The sequence below is a fragment of the Pempheris klunzingeri genome, chromosome 12 (genome assembly GCF_042242105.1).
Source record: "Pempheris klunzingeri isolate RE-2024b chromosome 12, fPemKlu1.hap1, whole genome shotgun sequence".
Lineage (NCBI taxonomy): Eukaryota > Metazoa > Chordata > Actinopteri > Acropomatiformes > Pempheridae > Pempheris > Pempheris klunzingeri.
The window spans coordinates 17,300,012-17,322,172 of record NC_092023.1 but is presented as its reverse complement, the minus strand read 5'-3'; the positions used below and the strand labels follow the sequence as shown (position 1 = coordinate 17,322,172).

The 22,161-nt window shown below is 41.0% G+C and overlaps 2 protein-coding genes across 4 annotated transcripts in view; one reads left to right on the top strand and one right to left on the bottom strand.

Moving 5' to 3' along the window:
* Positions 1–16,913, top strand: part of bmpr1aa (bone morphogenetic protein receptor, type IAa) — a 55,109-nt gene extending 38,196 nt beyond the window's left edge. The window contains exons 4-13 of the mRNA XM_070840450.1: positions 5,638–5,800; positions 5,894–5,996; positions 7,066–7,165; positions 7,269–7,356; positions 7,835–7,970; positions 8,270–8,462; positions 9,405–9,702; positions 10,432–10,607; positions 12,642–12,772; positions 14,480–16,913. Coding sequence (XP_070696551.1) covers positions 5,638–5,800; positions 5,894–5,996; positions 7,066–7,165; positions 7,269–7,356; positions 7,835–7,970; positions 8,270–8,462; positions 9,405–9,702; positions 10,432–10,607; positions 12,642–12,772; positions 14,480–14,605 — 1,514 coding nt within the window. The 3' untranslated portion in view covers positions 14,606–16,913. The remainder of the gene's footprint in view (positions 1–5,637; positions 5,801–5,893; positions 5,997–7,065; positions 7,166–7,268; positions 7,357–7,834; positions 7,971–8,269; positions 8,463–9,404; positions 9,703–10,431; positions 10,608–12,641; positions 12,773–14,479) is intronic.
* Positions 16,914–19,420: 2,507 nt separating this feature from the next.
* Positions 19,421–22,161, bottom strand: part of rps27a (ribosomal protein S27a) — a 263,072-nt gene continuing 260,331 nt past the window's right edge. For all 3 annotated transcript variants that reach the window (XM_070840452.1, XM_070840453.1, XM_070840451.1), the window contains exons 3-6: positions 21,906–21,960; positions 21,168–21,253; positions 20,220–20,351; positions 19,421–19,612 (exon numbers count right to left, since the gene is read on the bottom strand). In XM_070840452.1, the coding sequence (XP_070696553.1) occupies positions 19,463–19,612; positions 20,220–20,351; positions 21,168–21,253; positions 21,906–21,960 (423 nt within the window). In that variant the 3' untranslated portion in view covers positions 19,421–19,462. The remainder of the gene's footprint in view (positions 19,613–20,219; positions 20,352–21,167; positions 21,254–21,905; positions 21,961–22,161) is intronic.

Sequence of the window (22,161 nt, the reverse complement as noted above, 5' to 3'; positions counted from 1 at the left end):
AACACAGAGATAAATAAGTAGTTTTTCAGATTTAGTCAGCACACTGTGGATGTGATCTGAACATGAGAGGTCACCTTCTGACCTGCCAATCACTGACTAACTAACACACACAGAGCAGCAGGCTGATAAGAGCAGGGCGGTGCTCAGCCAAGTGTGACTGACCGTGATTGAGTCAGACTCTGATAGCACACACACACACACACACACACAGTAATCTGGGAAGGAAAAGGAAAGACTTTCTGTCGTCTTATCAAACTATTTTTCCACTTCTTTATTCACATCTTCAGTCTGTTTTTTTAGTACACTTTTTTTCACTTAAATGTATTAAAGAAGAAGTATCAGTATTTTTAAACCTCAGCCTTATTTGTACGTATCCTGTTGTCTAAATGACTGGTAGGTACAAAAAGTGTTGGAATTGGTCCAGTAGATCACCTCGGCCAGCAGCCAATACACTGCAATGGCTGCACAGTAATCCTCTGGGGCAAGTGCACCTCAACTAGTTTGTGTTATTGTGTGACTTTGGTGTTTTAGTTGAGTTAGTTCACATCCAACATAATATTTGTTTAACATACAATAACAAACTAATCGAGTCAGCAGTAGATCTGTGAAGTAAAATAATTTTAAAAAATTTCAATAGTGTTTGGTGGCTTCGAAGAGAGTGATATATTGGCTGGTTAAACAAGAGTGGTCTTGTAGCATATTGCAGTCAGTAATGATGATATAAATGAGGCTGTTGTCTGTTTGGCTAATGTTCTACTTATTGAGCATGTAACAGTTGTTGGTGGATATTTGCACACAATCATGCTAGTGTGTGTAGAATATGTAAGATGGATCGTGTTTGCTGCTTTTGTTAGTTGTCAGCGAATGATAAATTGGAGGGATGGATTATATTCGAAATGTAAAAAACTTAACTCTGCATCACAGTCAATGAGTTATAAAGCAAAATTAAACAAGATATTTTCCACAGTCAGCAGCTGAATAACCCCTGAGAAACTCTCGTTTCTCCATCCCGTCCACCGCTCCTCCCTGCAGGAAGCTGTTGAACTGATTGTTGCCGCTCTCACTTCCTCTCAGCACATTAAGCATTTCCTGTATGGCACTGTATGAGCTGTCAGCGGCACTAAATGCTCCAAACAGCCATTGTTCTCCGGAAATATCCTTCAGTCCCTCTGGAGACACATTGGTCCTTTGAAACAGTGTTTATTTGCTCTCTGTGGACTTTTTCTGCCAGAGCCTGGGTAGACTGAGAGCCACTGACCACCACACGGCTTCAACTGCATGTTTAAATAAATAAATCAGATTTTTGTTTGTAATCGCGACCATTAAGAAGTGAGTCACATGCAATGTGAATAAGTCTTTTATTTTCATGATTTTTTTTAAATGAATCGCTTAGTCCATAAAATGTCACAAAAATAATGAAAAATGTCCACGTTCACAAGATGTCATCAAATGTGCATCAAATCTTTACATGGATATACCTAGAACACGGTCTTTAAATAGATTTAAAATAAATAGAATTAAAAATGAATACACTGATATGTCTTATTAGGGGTTACCTGTCGATCTGCAGAAGTGATGACGGCTCGTAACAAGAGAACCAGCCTCATTTAACCTGCATAACGAATCTATTGCTGCCTCAATCAGTTAGTTTGTTTGTGTTATTGTGGAACTTTGGTGTTTTAAATGGTTAGTTCGGATCCCAAAATACACACCGTCCAAATGGGGCTTTGTTAACGTTAACTCAAACCTAAGTTGGCTAATGCTAGCTGGTGTTGAGGAGGGAATGGTGTAAGCAGGAAGCTGCAGGATATGTTGCCTTGTAACTGTGGTAAAAAAAGGACCCATACCGTCACAGCCCCATGTGAGCATGATTTACGTTATATCATTGTTTTCATGATGTGTGACCAATGAAAATTTCATCATTGACAATTTTTTGAAAATTTATTTTGAGGATGAAAACAACAATAAATCAGACTACTTAGACCCAGATTATGTGACTGCTGACGTGGTAGCTAAGACTCGGCGGAGGAGGATGAAGATTTCGGTGAAATTGCCGGTGTTGAACTTTATTTGGTAACCCATCAGATTCTGTGACCTGCAGCGTTGGTTAGGTTGGTTAAGTTTAGGCATGAGGTGATGAGGAGTGAGATGTTTGGGTGAAAATATCAGGGCACAGGTCACAGAATCTACAAGGTCACCAACTTTGGTGCAACACCAGCTTTCAAGATGACTGTAAAACAGGGAACTCCAGCTCCAACACCCCGGCCTCAGCCCTCCTGTGGCGTCACACAGTGTTTACTGACCATTTGTTTGTTAAGCCATGCATGGCATATCAGACGGGTGGAGTTTATCACCACAGGGCAGTTCATAGATAACGGTGACTTTGAGACGGTGTTCGAGACGACTTTCCTTCACACACACTTCACCTCCTGCGCTGTATTCTGACAGCAGCGTCTGGGACATGACAGTGGGGAAAACAAGCGCCCTCCGGCCTGGTTATGGCAACAGCTCCGCTTTATTCCTTTGTAATAAATGATCACTCAGTTCAGTCAGTGGAAAAAACAGACATTTTTAGTGGACATACTTTGATCAGGTGCGTTTGCCCCAAAGGATTACGATGCAGCCATCGCAGCCTGTTCTTCGGCTGCTGGCTGAGGTGATCTAGTGGACCAATTCCAAAAGTCTTTGTGTCTACCAGTCACTTAGACACCAGGATATGTACAAATAGGGCCCAGGTTTAAAAATATCGAGTTCTCCTTTAACATACTACATTTTTGCGGTGAGTCATTGTTGACTGACTCTCAGTCGTAAAGTTTGTCTGCATGAGAGCAGACCAGCTAACTTTGTGTGTGTGGACCACATTGTCCACGTTTGGCGTTAGTCTGATCAGTCAGCTGTTTAGATCAAAGTTGACAGAGGCTGCCAAGTTTTTTAGCAGATCGCTGCTGCTTGACGTAAATAAACATTGCCATGAAGCAGCGCTGTGACTTTAAGAGCTCATGGACAGAGTCTGATTACCCAGCGTGCTCTCTGCCAGACCTCAGTCTCCACTCAGACTGCCGGCACAATTAAGCCCACATGTGGATGCAGAGACACACACACACACACACACACACACACACTCAGAAACAGAACAGCCATTTCCAGCCTCAACCCACCCACCATCCCTTTACTTCTCCTTCCTTCTCGCCTCAGCCAGTCCTAGTTTTTCAGCCAATAAGATCCCTCCTAGCCTGAGAGGGAGGTGGGACGGCGAGAAACTGCCTGTGAGGTTTTTTCAGGTCTAGACAGCGATGATATCATTGCTCTGTTTTCATTTTCATGTTTTGCCACTGGAGCAGTTTGAAGCTGCACAGATTTTTCTGTAAAAACACAGTTGAAGGAGCTTGCCTGGTCATCTGCTCATGCTGACCTTTGACCTCACCAAGCAGAGACAATCAGCATGTCAGATACTTTCCAACATTTCACTTGAATCTGAGGATGTCGCTTGTCACACTCTGGATCCATCGACTTCTGCAGACATTTTGCGAGCAGCTCATGATGAAAAATATGGAATTTACTGCTTAAAATCAACAGAAATCAGTGTCTGTAGGTCTTAAGGAGCATTTAATACAGTTCCCTCAAAAACAAATCCTAATTTTCGGACGTCTTCAATATTGTTTTGCTTACCAAAGGCGGTGTCATTTTCACTTACAACATCTAGACGCTGTCACTAGTCCTGCTGTATGAAGTTGTGCCTGTGTGAAGGAGGCTTCACTGTAGCCTCTGGTGGAGTCACTGATATCAGACTCTGAACCACAGCACCAGTTTTTACTCTGAGAAGACATCTGTGGACGCTGTAGACAACAAGAGACACACATACACATGCAGTCTGTAACCATGGCGACCAGGCAGCTCAAAGTGTAGGTGTGCAGGCACGTCGTGTCCAGACATGACAACATGCACGTCTACACACCTCAGACTGTTCTTACTCTGAGGAGAGAAGAAAGGGAAGGGACTAGTGTTTAAAAGATGTAAAAGATAGAAAAAATAAATACAAGGTAAAGGAAAAGAAGTGAGGATATGAGGGAGGAGAGAAATCCTGCGGGAGGGATTAGAGAGGGAATGGAGATAAACAGAAAAGGGCAGTAAAGGTGGACTGATAAGAGATGAACAGAGCTGCATGAGGAGGCAGCAGGATTAAGACTTCTTCTCCTCCCTGTCTGACTGCTTTATCTCTCTGCTCCTTTGATAAACATTTTAAAGAATATTTTCTCTCTCCAACAAAACTGAATTGATTAAAGTGAATCAACTTATTGCATTTTGCTATACCAGCTCCGTAAAACTGTGATTGCAGTTTTAACACGGGACTTTATGTCATTTTGGTGTTTTTAAGGGTTGGTACAGATCCAGCACAATATCTGTGTAACTCTCAATAACCCAAACAAACAGACTGAAGCAGCAGTAGACAGCAACTCCTGTGTTCTGCCAGGTAAAATTGCAGTGTTTGTCAATGGAGTCTGGTGTCTTTGAATAGAGCGATATGACGTCTCTTTCCTGAGTCCTTTGACTTAAACCTGATCATCCGCACAGTCTAATCAACCAGCTTATTCACATTTGGGCTGCATTTGCACATATTTTGTTGGCTACATGTCGAGTAGGTACAGCCGAGAAACATTGACAAAAACTCACACAGTAGCACAAACAAACAAACCAATTGAGACGGCAGTAAACCAGCAGCTCCTGTGTTCTGCAAAGTAAAGTGACTGTTTTTATCAATGGAGTCTTTGAAGAGAGTGATCTTTGAGTGAGACTGTTTCACAACAGCAGCACAGGCGATATCCTGGACCAATCCCAACTCTTTTTGTACCTACCAGTCAAATATGTACAAATAGGACCCAGGTTTTTTTATTTATTATTATTCTTGAACAGACAAAGAGATTGATCAGAAAATTACCAGGAGATTAGTGGATATTGCAAATAATATCACCTGACAGTCCCTTTTACCTGCAGGCTGTGACCTCTTAAAAATGGCTGAAATGTGAAGATCATGAGAGAACACACTCACAGTTATTAGTACAGTATAAATAGCCTGTGGTCCTTATATGGAGCTTTGTCACATGTCCTCCTCCTCCTCTCTGACGGCTCTCCTGCTGATACAGGAGGAATGTTTCACCTCCAGCAGGAGTTACTCTGATAAATCTGACCTGAAGTCTGTTTCTGTGCTCCACTCTTTCCCTGAGCCCTGGACTGAGAACTGTTTATTTGTACAATATAATCAATGCTCTTAAAAGAGAACTGACTTGTAGCTATAGATGTGAAATAGGCGTAATTGCTCGTTTCAAAGCCAACAGAATCCATTAACAAAAATAATAATTTTACCTTGCAGAACACGGGACTTTGTGCGACTTTGTTGTTTCAAAGTTTGGACACAAACTTAAAACACCAAATTTATGTAAATATATGTAAAAAATAGGGTCCCAGGTTTAAAAATTTAATTTAAATGTGTCTCCTAATTTTCCAGTTATTACTGAAGAATTTAAAACACATTCAGTAAACACACAGGCACCCTGCGCTGCAGATGAGCTGTTTTGTTGTGTGTAAAACAAACTTTAAACGTGGTTCCATTTTTGATCTGGATCTGACTCTGTTTTCCAGCTGCAGGTCAGAACCCGGACCATGTCCTGCAGGGGACGGGGGTGAAACCAGAGGCTCGGCGGCCTGGTGAGGACTCAACCATTGCGCCCGAGGACGCCGCCCGTTTCCTCAGCTGCTACTGCTCTGGACACTGTCCCGAGGACGCCACCAACAACACCTGCCAGTGAGTAAACCACAAAGAAGACTCCAATAGGAAGGTCAAAGCATTGTTATTAATACATGAGGATGATCTCTCTGTGTGTGTGTGTCCCCTCAGGACAAACGGTCAGTGTTTTGCCATCATCGAGGAGGATGAGCACGGGGAGGCCATCCTCACTTCTGGCTGCATGAAGTATGAAGGTTCACACTTCCAATGCAAGGTACACACACACATGCACAGACTCTTGTCTTTCTATAGTTCCCTTGCCCTTAACCTTAACTTTAAAAGTCTTAACCCTGAAACAGAACAGGCAAAATGTCCTCATAATGCAGGAATGTCCTCACAACGAAGGTGTAAAATCAAAGACATCCATATGCACGTGTGCACACACTCTGAGATGTTTACCTGCTGTCACTGTTGCTCTACTTAAATATAAACAGTGTTTTTAACTAAGGTTTACGTATTTGAAACCGAAGTTGAGGTTTAACACAGATTACAAGACACTTTCTATGAAAATCTCAGAAAACGTTCAAATTTGAATTGGAAAAAATAGTAATTTAACAGAAGCTGAAGTCTGTACTTTTATAAAACTACATTCATATTCTGTTAGGAAATAGATTATGTCAGGAAATTATTTCTATAAGACAAGAACTGTATTTTTGCTGTTAGTTCGTACCATACATTTCCCAACACACAAGATAAACTCTCAGAGACAGAGATCTCAGTTCAAAGTTTTACTTGCAACAAGCAAGGAGTACAGGCAAATATCTACATCTGCACTGAGCAGTCTCTGTCTTTCAAGCATATATGTAACATGTACAAGCAAAGTTCCTCCTCTCAGCAGTCCTCCGCCGCACCCTGCTCCCTCTCCTCCTTGCAGGGGCGGTTGGTGAGAAATGCAGGTACGCTGACTTCTCACTGTTCAAGGCCTTCTGGAACTCTTCTTTATCTCAAGAATGCAAGCACAGTCTGATACATCCTACACCAACACACATCTCTTTGGTCTGTGTAAAGGTCACAGCAACTATCACACAGTCCTGCATCAGGCTAAAACTTCATGATAATAAAGCATACATGCCCAAAGCACAGCTCAGGTATCTCGTCCAAAGCCACTTTGACATGCAGCCTGGAGGAGCAGGGAACTGAACCGCCAATCTCTGGATTGGTGGGTGACCTGCTCTACCTCATGCCCCTGCGATCGTCGTCTGCATCATCCTGTTTAAACTTATCTAAAATATAAATCTTAAAGCTACAACTTTCATTCTTTTGTCTTCCTGTCATCATGACAGGACTCACCCAACGCTCAGACGAGGAGGACGATCGAGTGCTGCAACACAGACTTCTGCAACAGAGACCTGCAGCCGACCCTCCCCCCACAGGCTCCCCAAGGTAACATTTACAGCCTCCACAGGCGTTGATCAGCAGGTGAACGCAGACCTCAGCTAACCACAGCCTATTGGTTTGTCTTGGTTTTATTTTCGGATGTTTCCAGAAGGCAGCCCCCACTGGCTGGCCTTCCTCATCTCCATGACGGTCTGCTGCTGCACTCTGATCTGTGTCACCGTCGTCTGTTACTACAGGTAGGAGCTCACCTGCACCTCATCACCCACAGCACCTTACAGGACATAAAACCTCAAACAGCGAGTCACACTGTTCATTATCAGGTTCTCTGGACTAATAATCATTTCAGATCTTCTTTTCCTCATCTTAGTTTTCATCATCTCCCTCTTCTCCTTCTTCTAATATCTATCATAACTGGGTCAATTATGTTTGTAGATGTGTTTGTCTGTAGCTACCACAGGCTGGACCTCACCTGTACATCATCCAGACAGGAGCCGCTAACGGCTGATTCTGCACACTTTAAATGGTGCCAATTTTAAAAAATTAAATTAAGTTAAACAAAACAACTTTCATCTGATGGTTGTAGCCCACACAAAACTAATTCACTGATACTGTTTACAGCCCCCATTAAACAGAGCGGTGTTCCTGTTTGTTAGCCTACCCTCACTGATATGAAGAATACTATAGCTAGAAATTCTGTGTGTTTGTGTGAGACAGGTATAAGTGGCAGAGTGAGCGTCAGCGTTATCACAAGGATCTGGAGCAGGAAGTCTTCATCCCAGTTGGAGAGTCTCTCAAAGACCTCATCCACCAATCGCAGAGCTCCGGCAGCGGCTCTGGGCTCCCCCTGCTGGTAGGGGTGTGCACGAGCACACACACACACACACACACACAAACACGTTCTTGTCTTTCTGTCTTTGTGAGGACACTTACTGACTTAATTGTCTTCTTCTTGCTACCAGAATTGTCAGCAGTATATTTGTCAAAAATAAGTAAAATATGTTTGTATTGCTCTGTGCTTTGATTGAGGTTCAAAAAACAGCGTGCGTCACTGAAGACAGTCTTTGCTCCATGTTAGACATCCAATAGAGACAAACATAATATTGATGACACTCAGAAAACGCTGTCTTTCTCCCTCTATTGCCGACTCAGGTGCAGCGGACCATCGCCAAGCAGATTCAGATGGTGCGTCAGATCGGTAAGGGGCGGTACGGTGAAGTGTGGCTGGGCCGCTGGAGGGGGGAGAAGGTGGCCGTCAAAGTCTTCTTCACCCGAGAGGAAGCCAGCTGGTTTAGAGAGACGGAGATCTACCAGACCGTCCTGATGAGACACGAAAACATCCTCGGTACCAGACTCCATTCATAAAACAACAGGTTCTTTAAAAGCAGTTAGAAAATGACATTTCAGATTGTTTAAATCCCATTTTGCTACCATATTGGGCCCCAATAGAGGACAACCCTGACTGTAAGACAAAGACTTTTTGAAGATATGAAACATTTTTATACTTGTTCTGTTTGGAAAGTTTCCTTTAGACACTGTTAAGCCAAGAAAAAGAGATTCCTCAGCCGTGAGGCCTTTTCTTTGATAAAAGCAGAAAGTCCATCCCACATATATGCAGGTTGGACTAAATCTACAGTCCCTGCTTTCTTTAAAAAATCTTGTCCAAGGATCATCTGAGGTCAATATGAAGCTGCATATCTTGTTAATTTATAGACTTTTAAGTATAAAATTCGCCCTTCAGCTGCAGTGGAAGGTCAGTAAGAAAAGGAGGGAATTTGGCCTGAAAAAGACTTGAAGTATCCTTTAAGCAGCTTTGTACTTCAGTTAAACTCAATAAAAATCTGAACTGTGAGCTCAGAGCGACAGATGCCGTCAGAGCTGCGATGGGCTCCAGGACCGATCAATACCTTGATTGGTTTTTAATTTGGTTGATGATTTAAACTAATGACAGCGAGCGTCTCCTGTCGTCTGTCAGACTGAGACACAATGACAGCACTGTTAAGCAGAGACAGACGGCGGTCTGATGTACTGAAGACACAGTAATTCATTTAGAGATGAGGACGAGGTGTGTGTGCGAGAGAGAGAGTGAGGGAGAGAGCGAGGGAGAGCGAGAGGAGGGAGAGAGAGCGAGAGAGACTTTCCTAAGAAGACAGGAAATTAAAAACATTAAAATCTTCAAATCTTTCTTTTAAAACATGAACTGGATGAACTGATGAAGGTTTTGAATACAAGCTTCAGTTTTAATGTTTTTTCTGATCTGTCAATCATCTCTCTCTCCCTCCTGCAGGCTTCATCGCGGCCGACATTAAAGGCACGGGTGCCTTCACGCAGCTCTTCCTCATCACAGACTACCACGAGAACGGCTCTCTGTACGACTACCTGAAGCTGACCACGCTGGACACGCAGACTCTGCTGCGGCTGGCGTACTCCGCCGCCTGCGGCCTCTGTCACCTGCACACCGAGATCTACGGCACGCAGGGTAAACCTGCCATCGCCCACAGAGACCTCAAGAGCAAGAACATCCTGATCAAGAAGAACGGCACCTGCTGCATCGCCGACCTAGGGCTCGCCGTGAAGTTCAACAGGTATGCTCCCAGCTGGTTTCCTGTAGATTGGACAGTTGTGTTTTTATTGATGATGCTGTACTGTAACGTCAGGATGTTTGTTTTTGTTCTTAAGCACATGTTGCATATTAATTACAATTAACTGTAAGGTGAATTGAGGGTTTTGTTTTTTATGTTGTGTTGCTAAGTTAATTAATGTTTATTGAACCTAGTAGTAATATATACACACACACACTTTGTTTAAAATCACATTGATTCTTCTTTAATAACTAATAGATTATTGTGAAATTGATTTCATTTTAATGTAGTTTGTATAAAGCATTATGTTAAACAGCAGGGTCTCTGATCCAGAACTATTTTCCAAAATAATATTCTTACAAAATTAGAGACAGATTTCTGCTAAAAATGATAACAAATGTTCATCTGTGGCTTCTTATTTTCCTAGTTTTCTTTTCATTAATAATCTATAGATGGAAGCCCATTTCTGCCAGTGTGATGAATAAATCCTTGTGTCAAGATGAGAAATTTTCTTATTTCTCCAGGAAATAATGAGAAACCTTTTCAAAATAACTTACTGAGATACAAAGTCACTATTCAAAGATTTTGAGTCATTATTTTGAGATACTTTCTCATAATACAGAAAGGATCTCTGAGCTTCCATAATATTCTGGTAGTTTCAGAGTGTTTCACTGTAAACTGATCAGCAACCTCAGCGTCTGACTGACATGGCTCTTGTTTGTGTTGCTGTAGCGACACTAACGAGGTGGACGTCCCCCTGAGCACCCGGGTGGGGACGAGGCGCTACATGGCCCCCGAGGTCCTGGACGAGAGCCTCAACAAGAACCACTTCCAGGCGTACATCATGGCCGACATGTACAGCTACGGCCTTGTCATCTGGGAGATGGCCAGACGCTGCGTCACCGGAGGTACACACACACACACACACACACACACACACACACACACACACTCACACGATTTAATGAACACCTGTGACAGTGTCAGCATAAACCTGAAATAGAGGAAAATGGAGACACGAGTAGAATTTCAACCTGGTGTGAAGCTGTGAGTCCTTACTGTATTAATCAGTTTAATTTAAAATTAAAAAACAGATTTTTTGATTCATATCAATCGTTTATTTGAATGATTCAACATCACTTCTTAAAACCCAGGAGCGGCCTTTCAGTGCTCTCCTCTTCCTGTGGACATATGAAGACTTTACCTATTCAATTTATAATCCATCAATCAATTGAACTTTATTCGTACAGCACCTTCCACAGAGGTCAGCGCTGCTCAAAGGGCTTCACACTACCGACAATAAGACAACACACGTGTTGACTATAATAGTATAAATAATAAAACTACAGATGAAATAAAATATATATTTACCGTGCATAAAATAGAAGATTTTACAATGTAAATACAATAATAAGATAACAAATTACAATAGTAAATACAAAAATAAAGATCCAATAATGATGAATACAGATTAAATAGATTAAGATTTTACAGCAGATTGTTACTCTGTTCTTCTGCGTCATAAATCACAGTAGGTAGTAAACTAGTAAAATTGAAAAGCCACTGCAAAGGTAATTTTTTCACAGACTGAACGATTAATGTAATGGATTGAGAATAGGCCTGTTGATTACTTCCTCGCTTAATTGTTTTGTCTAAAATTATGAAAAATTATGGAAATAATGGCTTCCACTGCTGTGTTGCTTAATAGTTAATACACTTCTTAATTAATAATATTTTATATTTACTGTCAGACGGGACAAAGTAACACATCAAATCATCACATCTGAGAAAAAGGAACCAGAGAATATTTTATGTTTTTAATTGAAAACCAACTGAAACTATGAGTCCATTATCAAAATAGATCAAATAGATCAATCAGCCATCAATTTGTTGTCAGTTGTTCCAGGGTTTAGATACTCGGCTGTGATTGGCCGGTGAAGATATTCTGCTTCCTGTCTCTCAGCTCAAAGCAGACAGCCAGTTAGTTTTACCACTAAATGAAGCGGCTCCACCTGCAGGTGAAAAAGCGTCACTGCAGACACCTCAGCTGTTTATTGTTGAGGTGATTCTTACTTTTGAAGTTACAATATAAGAAGCACATCAATTTACATCTTTACCCAAATAATATTAAAATATTAGATTGTTAAACAGTCTCACATTAAAATGTTTTCAGCCTTCAACAAAATTACAGTGTAAGAAATGAAAGGATCGCAAAAAAAGGATCAATAGTCGACTAAATTTAGAGACATTAAAAAAAAAACACTTATCTTGTAGAGTTGAACATTCAACAGCATGTTTTTGATTATATGTTAATTGGTTATATTTCAAATAATGCTCTAAAAATTTTGCCAGTTTATTGAAGATGAGCTCAGGAACAAGTTATGGACATTTATCTGTACTTTCTGACATTTTATAGACCACACAGTAAGGTGATTAAAGGATAACTCTGAACTGACCCTTTAAATCACCACACAATAACACTAGAATAGCTGATCGAGGCAGCAGTAGACCAGCAACTAATGTGTTCTGTGAGGTAAATTTTTTTTTTTACCTACAGAGATAGACCTGTAAGATCTTTGTTTTGTTTTGTTTTTGTTTTTTGGTTTAACCAAAAGGATCTTCCTGGTCTGTCTCTGTAGGGATCCTTTCCATAATGTTGTCAGACACTGAGAATAACAATCTGAGTCTGTCAGTGGAAAAAACAAACACTTTTAGTGGACGTACTTTGATCAGGTGCAGTTGCCCCTGATCTGCCCAAGGATTATGTTGCAGCCATTGTAGCCTGTTTGATGACTGCTGGCTACTGGACCAATTCCAACACTCATTTAGACATCAGGATAGGGCCCATCTTTAAAAAATACTGAAGTATTCAGTAGGTTACCAATGAAAATACGTAGTTTTACTCTGATAGACTGATAGTTTTCCTTGCTCTCTCTGCTCAGGTATCGTGGAGGACTACCAGCTGCCATACTATGAGATGGTGCCCTCCGACCCCTCCTATGAAGACATGCTGGAGGTGGTGTGTGTTAAAGGACTGCGACCCACCGTGTCCAACCGCTGGAACAGTGATGAGGTCAGTTTACTCTGAAGTTTGTCTGTCAGGAGAAGAGGGAACGACTGAACCAGTACCTCTCTGTCACTGTTCCCATTGATACGTCAAATTTGTGCATCTTAAGGTGACAAACAAATACCCAGTTAACACGTCCATTTTTATCTTCAGGTGGTTAAAAGTGGGTTTCTGAGAGGAAACTCTACATACCACCCAGCTGTCTTTGTGACCTGAGGTTAAGAAATAATATAGATTTACTTTGACATGATTAACATCTGCATGTTTTATCGGCTGCTGGTCAATTATTGAGGAAAAATGTACATATGACATCAGACTGACACAAACAGATGGCAAAATTAGAGCACAAGTATCAACCTGTTGAATTTGAGCAGATTGGGGAAATATAAATAATTTGGTGTTCTGCAAACTAAAGGCAACATTTTAGTGCAGCCACAGGGCATTTTTTAACCCCTGAAGTATGATTATGTTGTGTACACTACTGCTATGTTGAAGTGGGAACTCATAAGACATTTCTTTGTGAGTCGAGTCATACAAGTTCAAAATACGACAACAACTCCTGTCAGACCAACAAACAAACACTACACTTACAAAATTGAGGAAACTCACATGTGAAGCGTCACATTAATCCACCAACCAACCATATTCAGATAAAAACAGCCCAGACGATCCACGTTTACATGCATTAATACCCACAGACAGCTGTTACATCATTTGAAATGAGGCGGCAGCTGTGCATAAACCCCAAGTTTTCTCCGTCGTAACTTCAGATTGGATGTAAACAGTGCCGTTACCATGATATCAAAATGGTGGCTGCACTCTGACATTTTGATTGACACCTCACTTGACCAACAGGATTTTCTGTGTGCTGATGATGGGCGCAGAGCAAAGATATGCTGCTCCAGTGGGTGGCTCTAGGGCCACAACAAGTCCAAGCATAATAAGATAAAGTGTCACACTGATGTGGACTGTTGGGGCACAAACTCCAGTCCAATTTAACTTCTGTCCTTACATGAACAGACATGAACAGGAATCAGTTTTCTGTTCAAAACCGCTTTTTTGTTTTGTTGCTCTCCTCAGCCGCACATCACCCCTCAAATCAATCAATCTTTATTTATATAGCGCCAATTCACAACAGCGTTATCTCAAGACGCTTTACATAAAGAGCAGGTCTAGACCAAACTCTTTAATTAGAGAGACCCAACGATTCAGGAATTCAAATGGACTGTACCAAATACTCAATCATGTTGCGTATAAAGCACATAATAAAAATATTACTACTGCAAATAATGATAATAATCTTTATTTTTACAGAACCTTTCATACATAAAATGCAGGTTAAACTGCCTTACAAAAAATTTAAAATAAAATCACACATCAACAAAGGTATTAAAAACGAAACACAATAATCAAAACGCACCAATAAACAGGACAAAACAATAAAATGCATTAAAACAATGATGATAAAAACAGGTAAGATTAATTAAAAGCAAAATAAGATTCATGATGAGGACAAAGCCCCATGTGAGTTGTGTGGCTGTGCAGCCCCTTTGTTGAAAAGGAACGAGCATGTTGACACTAGCCAATGGCTCCAGTGGCCAAAATCCCTGAAGACGTTCAACACGGACGCCTTAATAGACGGCGTTTTCCTGTCCTGTAAGTAAAGTTTCTCTAACTCTGTGTGTGTGTGTGTGTGTGTGTGTGTCCCTGCAGTGCCTTCGAGCCATGCTGAAGCTGATGTCGGAGTGCTGGGCCCATAACCCCGCCTCCCGCCTCACCATCCTCAGAGTGAAGAAGACGCTCGCGAAGATGGTGGAGTCCCAGGACATCAAGATCTGACCGCCCTCCTCGCCTCAACGCCGGACTCACCTGAACCCAGAGCGCCCTCAACCTGACCTGGACCTGATTGGACCGCATCAGACTGGACCGGACCGGCTTCCACCAGGCTCAGCACACCACTCTTCATCCAGAGGAGGAAGAGGAGAGGAGATTGGGAGATTTAAAAGAAAAAAGGACCCACCTCAGGGCTGAACTGTGCTCCTCCTCTTCCTCCTCCTCCTCCTCCTCCTCCTCTTCCTCTTCTTCTTTCAGGAAGCAAGACAGCCGGTTTGACGCTTTCTGTGAAAGCCAAACGAGACGATAGAGATAATTTTGATGACGACTTTCTGCGGGGAGGATGATGAAGAGGAGGGATGTCGTTGATGCTCATCGTGAATAAACTGCGAACTTTGTTTTTTAAGGATCGGCCTCACTCAGCCTTCCTCCACCTCTGCCTGTTTCAAGAACGCTCAAAATGCCAATTTTTGTTGTTGTTTTCTCTTCAGGACTGAGTTCTCCTGCCATATTGAAATATATCTCCGCTCTAAAAAGTAGAGTTAATTATAAAGAAATAAGGTACTATTATAATATGTGAATTTTACCGTGTAAATAGACGTTATCGTTAGATGCCGTGCCGACTCATGAGAAGATTATAAGGAACAGAACACTGCTGCAGTGGTGTTGACGTCCAGCCGACTCCTCAGAGACGTCGACAGGAGACGATGGAGTCGCTACGGAGACGCCTCCCGTCCTGTCTGTCTGTCAGTCTGTCTGTCTGTGTGTCTGTCTGTCTGTCTGTCACACAGGCTGAATGTAAAGATGGCGGCCAAGTCTCCTCTTCCTTCCACTGTACTAAAATGAAGCCAAAACATCCAGGCGCTGTTTTGCGATGCATTTGTGGAACCAGACTGCGCAGTAGTGATCGGGGCTGGAGCCACATTACAGAGGTCCCTCCCACACACCCGCTTGACCCAATCACGGGTTAGGATTAGCTGTCAAACATTGATTTGTGTTGCCCATTGGCTAACATGGAGGGGGTGGTGTTTATGAGCTATACTGCAGACAGCCACTAGGGGCAATCCAGATGCTTTGGCTTCACTTTAGGGGAGCCGTCATGTCGTCCATCTTTACATCCAGTCTCCGTTCTGTCCACATCCTGGTTCATGTCTGTCTGTCTGTCTGTTAGGAGGTCAGTTATAAAGATGGTGGCAGAAACGATCTCATTGGTCAAGTTAAACCTCTGTGGGTGGAACCAAAGGACCCGAGCCAATGGGAAGAGAGTAAAGTTGGGTTGCTGCTACAAAAATTTCAACTCAAGTAGGTTTAACTCATTTTGGCCCAGAATGAGACGAACAGAAGACTATAAGTAACAGACGATACAGAAGTCATTAAAGTACATTAAAATAAATAAAAAGGGTCAGGAAAAGTCATGGAATTACTCACCATTAGCTTGCAGGGCTAGCTGTCCGCTAATTGTTGGCTAGTGTCACCTTCAGCTACGCTAAAAACAATAAAATGGCAACAAAATGCAAATTTAATGTGGTATGCAGATTAACTTTGGCTCCTCCCACCAGGCTTCAACTCGTCCAGTAAGATTTTTTCTGAGTTTAAGAAATGTTTGTAAAAGTCAAACTGTTTGAGATTCATTTATTCCAAAGTAACATTCGCAGTTCTTTCTTGCTACTCAGAGATTCAAACAAAAGAAGATGATTAAGAATATTTGAGAAACCTGTCCTCATCACAAAGACTGCAGGCGTAAACTGTTAGCATAGCACCATTAAAAAAGAAAAAAAAAAACCCTATTATGTCTTATCTGGTTAATCGAGCAGGTGTAGAAAATGTTAAAACTGTGGTTTAAGCAGTAGCTAGCTACAACAGAGCTAGGCTAGCGAGTTGCCTCCGTTTCCAGTCTTTGTGCTAAGCTAAACGCAACACACCCTGGACTTCTCTTTCTGGACATGCAGATGAAGAAAGGTGATTCACCTAAAATGTCGGACTGCCTCTTTAACTGTTTTGTGTTGGTTTTCCTCTCCTCAGCAGCAGGACGACATGTGAGTGAATGAACGAATGAGCGAATAAATGAGTGAATGAAGCTAACGGTTCATACAGTAGCTATTTAAGAGCAGTAACTTAGTGTTTTTCTCTGTAATGAATATGCAACAAACCCCAGTATAGGAATAATCCCTAATATGTAAATCTATAATGTTCTTTTGTTTTGTTGTTTTGTACAGCATCTGGTTCGGTGCCTTATGAGTTTATCAAGGAAATGAAAAACTCTGTATACAGTCTGTCCAATGTAACGATTTTTAAGTAAATAACCTTATTTTAGTACACAAACGCCCGGCGTGCACTCTGCTTCTTTCACCTGTTCATCATGTTTGGTTTGTTTGACTTTGTTGTTGTTTGTTTTTTTCAGTCAGTCTTTCTTTGTGGCGCTAGTTCATAACAAACTTCATCTCAGGACACTTTTCAGACGGAGCAGACCAAACCATTCTAGAATTCATAATTCAGGATTCTAGAATCCCCACGTGAGCAGACGCTCTGCTCTGGTACGGAGGACCAACTCTGCCAGAAACAGAAAAACGTATGTCAAAGTCACCAATAATGGATTAGAACTACAGCCAACTCATTTACTTGTTAATATCTTCGTTATTATAAATAGTCATTTTAATATCAAGTTGGCAACAAAGTACAAACAATATAAATCACAGACTGAGCTGAAGGTAATACAAACAAATAAATCAATGTTTATTTTTTTATTTATTATTTGGTATTTACACATTTCAGTGCTTTCCTTAAAATGTTACTTGTCCATTAAGATAAAGAGTAGTGGTAGTAAGTCCCAATAAGATATTTTACAATTACAAACAAAACAATTCACGTAATATTCACGTAAATATTTTTTACAGTCACAATTAAGATAAGTCACAATTATGAGGTACAATGTCATACATGGTATAAAAAGCTTTATTTCATGAGGTCCAGTTTGTGATAGAAAGTCAACATTTGAACACAATGTAAAAGATTTCATCTATTTTCAAAATTTTTACTTGTGTTCAAATCTTTTGTTGTAGTTAATGTGTGATTTTGATCTCTTTAAAAAAACAAAACATGATTGAGTTAATATAATTTTGACAGTTATTTGTTAGTAAGAATTTTGTCTTTGCAAACCAGCTTCAAATTAATGATTTCATATCAAAATCATTTGGGTTTACTTTTTTGTCTGTTTGTTTTAATTAAGATTTCTTTGCAGGCTTGATCTTCCATACTCCCAGGTTAATCGTCGGGGACAATGAAGTATGTTATGTTGTGATGCATTTGAGCACACTGACACTGCGTCCTACCAACACACCAGAACCAGGAGCGGACAGGTGGTTTTTACTGAATGGGGATAAAAGTAATGTTTTTCATTATAGATTCACTTTCTCTGTGAAATCAGAGCAACTTGTTGTAACTTCCCAGAGTTCAAAATGTTTTCAAATAACACTTCAGTATTCCAGTATTTTTAAACCTGGGCCCTCTTGTTTCATATTTTGGCATTTGTCGTTATATCGCTGTCTTCAAAGAGTGTGTGTTCTCAGAGGTAAAATTACTGGTAGATGGAGTCTGGTGTCTTTGAAGAGAGCGATAGAACGGCTGTTTGTGGTTAAACCATCTTCCAGGTCCGTCTCTGTAGGGATCATTTCCACAAGCCGTTTAGAGGCTGCTGGCTGAGGTAGTGGACCAATTCCAACACTTTTTGATCTACCAGCCATTTAGACACCAGAATATGAAAAAATTGGGCTGTGGTTTAAAATATTGGTTTCCGTTAAAATAAGCATATCCTTCTTACCATCAGCAGTGGTGGAATATAACGCGTTTACTCCAGTCTGTACTTCAGTACAAATTTGAGGTACTTGTACTTATTTTCTATATTCTGTATTCTATTTTCTGTATCTTATTTTCTTCTCTTCCTACTTTTCTACTTAAGTATCAGTCGTTTCACACCACTACTTTAATCTGATAGTGCAGTTACATCACAAATTAAGTTTTTCTCTCACAAAACTTTAAGATTTGCTACTTTTCCTCTGATCTGAATCATTTGAATGTGTTTTTAATAACTGAGCTTTGAACTGCTGGTTGGACACGACAAGCATTGTGAAGGAATCACTTTGGGTTCAATCTGATGCCATTTTTGTTATTTTCACACACCAAAGAATCACTGGATTGATGGAGAAAATAATCAGTTGAATCCAGATTGAAAATGAGCTCCACCTCAACCGACTCCACCTGTAAAATTTCATTATAGGAACAGACTTTTACCGGAGGAACACATTAATGCAGGACTTTTTCCTGCAGTGAAGGATCCGAGTACTTCCTCCTCTAATCATGTTAATTCAAAATGTGACTATTTTCATGATTAGCAAGTTATTCCACTGTTCAGACACCATAAAATCCTCCTTGATGGTATACATTTCTAAGGGCCAAATTTTGATTAATGAATGTTTCCTGGGTACAAAACTCATATATTCAGTTTACAGTGATCAGTTTTTAATGAGGTTTAAACAGATTTTTATTCCATTTGTTTGAAAAAAAGGGTGTTAATCAAAATGGTTGCAGATTATGTCATGAAAGTTTAATTTGTGGAAACTCAGACCTTCAATGCCTTTACTGATCTGCTGAATTTACAAATCCAGAAACATCAAGTTTTTGATGTCGATACATCCCAGAATATTACAGACCACTACTATAGTGACAGACTGGTCACCATGACAATAGCTTGATTGTGAAAAGTGAGCATTTTACCATCAGTACAGTGAAATGACCCTTCAGAATAAAAACAGGCAGAGTCTGGAGTTGTGTCAAAACAGTTTCGTCTTTATTGTCGCGAGCACCCCTCTACTTGTCCTCGGGCTTGTTGAAGCAGTAGGTGAGGCAGCACTTCCCGCAGTAGTGGCGGTCGAAGTGGCTCGCCATGAACACGCCGGCGCCGCACTCGTCAGCGGGACACTCACGCCTCAGCCGGTGGATTTTACCGTTCTCGTCCACCTGAACCCACAAAACAAGTCACTTTTCCTTTTGTTCGTGATCTTCTAAACGCTTCCTGATTTCATCCAAACCCCAAATGATCCATTTCAGATTTAGTTTGGGACTAAAATCAGTTCAAATAAAAAAACCACATCAATCATCTAAACATACTGCAGTAAATACCATGTAAGGGATACTGAACAGCAAGAGACAGCCATTGCTGCAAAACCTCCGACAAGTTGACACCCTGTTCATTATCCTGCTTATTACACAGCTCCATACCAAGATCAATTATGTAAAAAATATTGATTGACAAGTGATTTTATTGCTTCCACCATCAGAGGTAGTCTGACCAATGAGAATCAAGTACTAAAAGCTGTGTAATAATGACGTAGTGTTTTACTCCAGTATTTCCATTTTTTACTCCAAACTGAGGTAAATATTGTTCTTTTTACTGCCCTACATTTATCCGACAGATACAGTTACTCTTTAGAACAGTTTCAGATCAAAGAAATAATTAGAGATCAAGATTAAACTACTGATCCCTGAAGGTAAAAGGGTACTATATCAAATCCTTAATGATCAAAATTTAGAATCCAGTGATTCAAACAGACTGAAGTGTTTGTACCTTGTAGTATTTGAGCACAGCGAGCTTGACCTTCTTCCTCTTGTGCTTGTTCTTCTTCGGGGTGGTGTAAGACTTCTTCTTCCTCTTCTTGGCACCACCGCGCAGCCTCAGCACCAAGTGCAGAGTCGACTCCTGCACAGGAGAGAACATTAAAACAATTAACCTCTTAAGACCCGAGCTCTTGTTTGATATGCATTTTTTATTTCTCCTTGCTCTTTGGGCTTATTGGACCCTGATAAGTATAAAACCTAAGCATCATCTTTTTACATGGTGTAGTTTTAGAGAAAAATTATGTCCACATATGTGGACAATCGGTCTTAATTCAAAGTCACCTTTGTGCAAAACTCTTTATTTCCACCCTGAACATAGTTTTTTTTCCTGACTGCTTTTGCATGTATTTATAACGCATACAAAACATGTTTTGAAAATCACGGTGCAAAAACAATATGAAATAAACAATTTTGCCCACATACATGTCCATACGGCCCCAGCTAAGCAGAATTAACTACTATGGTAATATAACCCAAAATGTGATGTCCACACGTGTACACCAGGTCTTTAGAGGTTAACAGACAGGCGTGAGGGCAGGAGGAGCCTCACTGTCTCCTGTGGAGAAACTCTCCAGTCTGGTCAGAGGGAGACATTCAAACAGCCACCAGACGTCTCCATTGTGCCGATTTAAGACCAGTTAATAAAGCTTCATGTTACCAAGTGCAATGACGGTTTGTATAGTAGTTGTCCTCTGCACTCAAGATAATTAACTCCAAGGTTCCTTCACCTTCTCTAGTCAAATGCAAGCACTAATCAAGCACCTCACAGCTGTGGTGATTTAAATACACTCAAATCAATGAGGGTCCAACAGAAGAATTTGATAGAAGCTTCTAAATTCCTTAAAAGACAGACTGCGGTCTGATGTGAGGGCTGGTCCCTCCTGGTTTGACCTCTCACCTTCTGGATGTTGTAGTCGGACAGCGTGCGTCCATCCTCCAGCTGCTTTCCGGCGAAGATCAACCTCTGCTGATCAGGAGGGATACCTGCAGACCAGAGAGCGACACGTTAAAGCCCAGTCCAGGTACGTCCGCCTCAGAAAGCCGTGCACGGTCCATTTAGACCGCAATGGAACAGATTAATATCCCCTGGTTTCAGCTTGAGCTTTAACAACACATCACGTTTCACTGCATCAACTAATTTAGTTTTTACAGGTTATGTAAAAATTGATCTAAGAACTAACTCACGTGACACGGCGCTGAATATTCACACAGCGTAAACAAACAGGTGACAGTGGTGCTGTCTAACAAGGGGATTAAAAGGAAACCAGGCGACTCTTACTCACTTCTGAAAGATCAAACTGATCAGCCAGTAACCATGAAGGAGGTTAGAGTGAGTGATTAGTGACAAAGTAACTAACGCTAATCTGATTATTAATCGCTCAGATAGTGAAAACTATTCTGTTCCATCTGATCTACAACATTTCAGCATCTTACTTTGTCCAAACCCTCAAGATTTGAATTACAGCAATATCCAATAAAGATCCTCAAATTTGCAGTAGAAAAATTACAAGACTTGTAACGTTTGATTTACTGTCAATACATTAATCACTCCAGTGAAGAGAAAACATTTCTCATCATCTTCAGACTCCTTTCTGAGCTCTCCGCCACCAGATAAACACAAGTTTAATGTACTCACCCTCTTTGTCCTGGATCTTGGCCTTGACATTTTCAATAGTATCTGAAGGCTCAACCTGGAATAATAATAATACAGGAGACAGGTGAGACACGTTCTTCCGGTCAAAGCTACCATAACATAAAAACGCTGGTCTAATTAACTACTTGTCATTTCATTAGACACCCTGCGCCCCGCAGTCTGACACACGTGTTTACGGTGCTCTGAGTAACCGGTAGCAGCTAGCTAGCTTAGCCACCTAGTGCCGCTTATAAAAAGA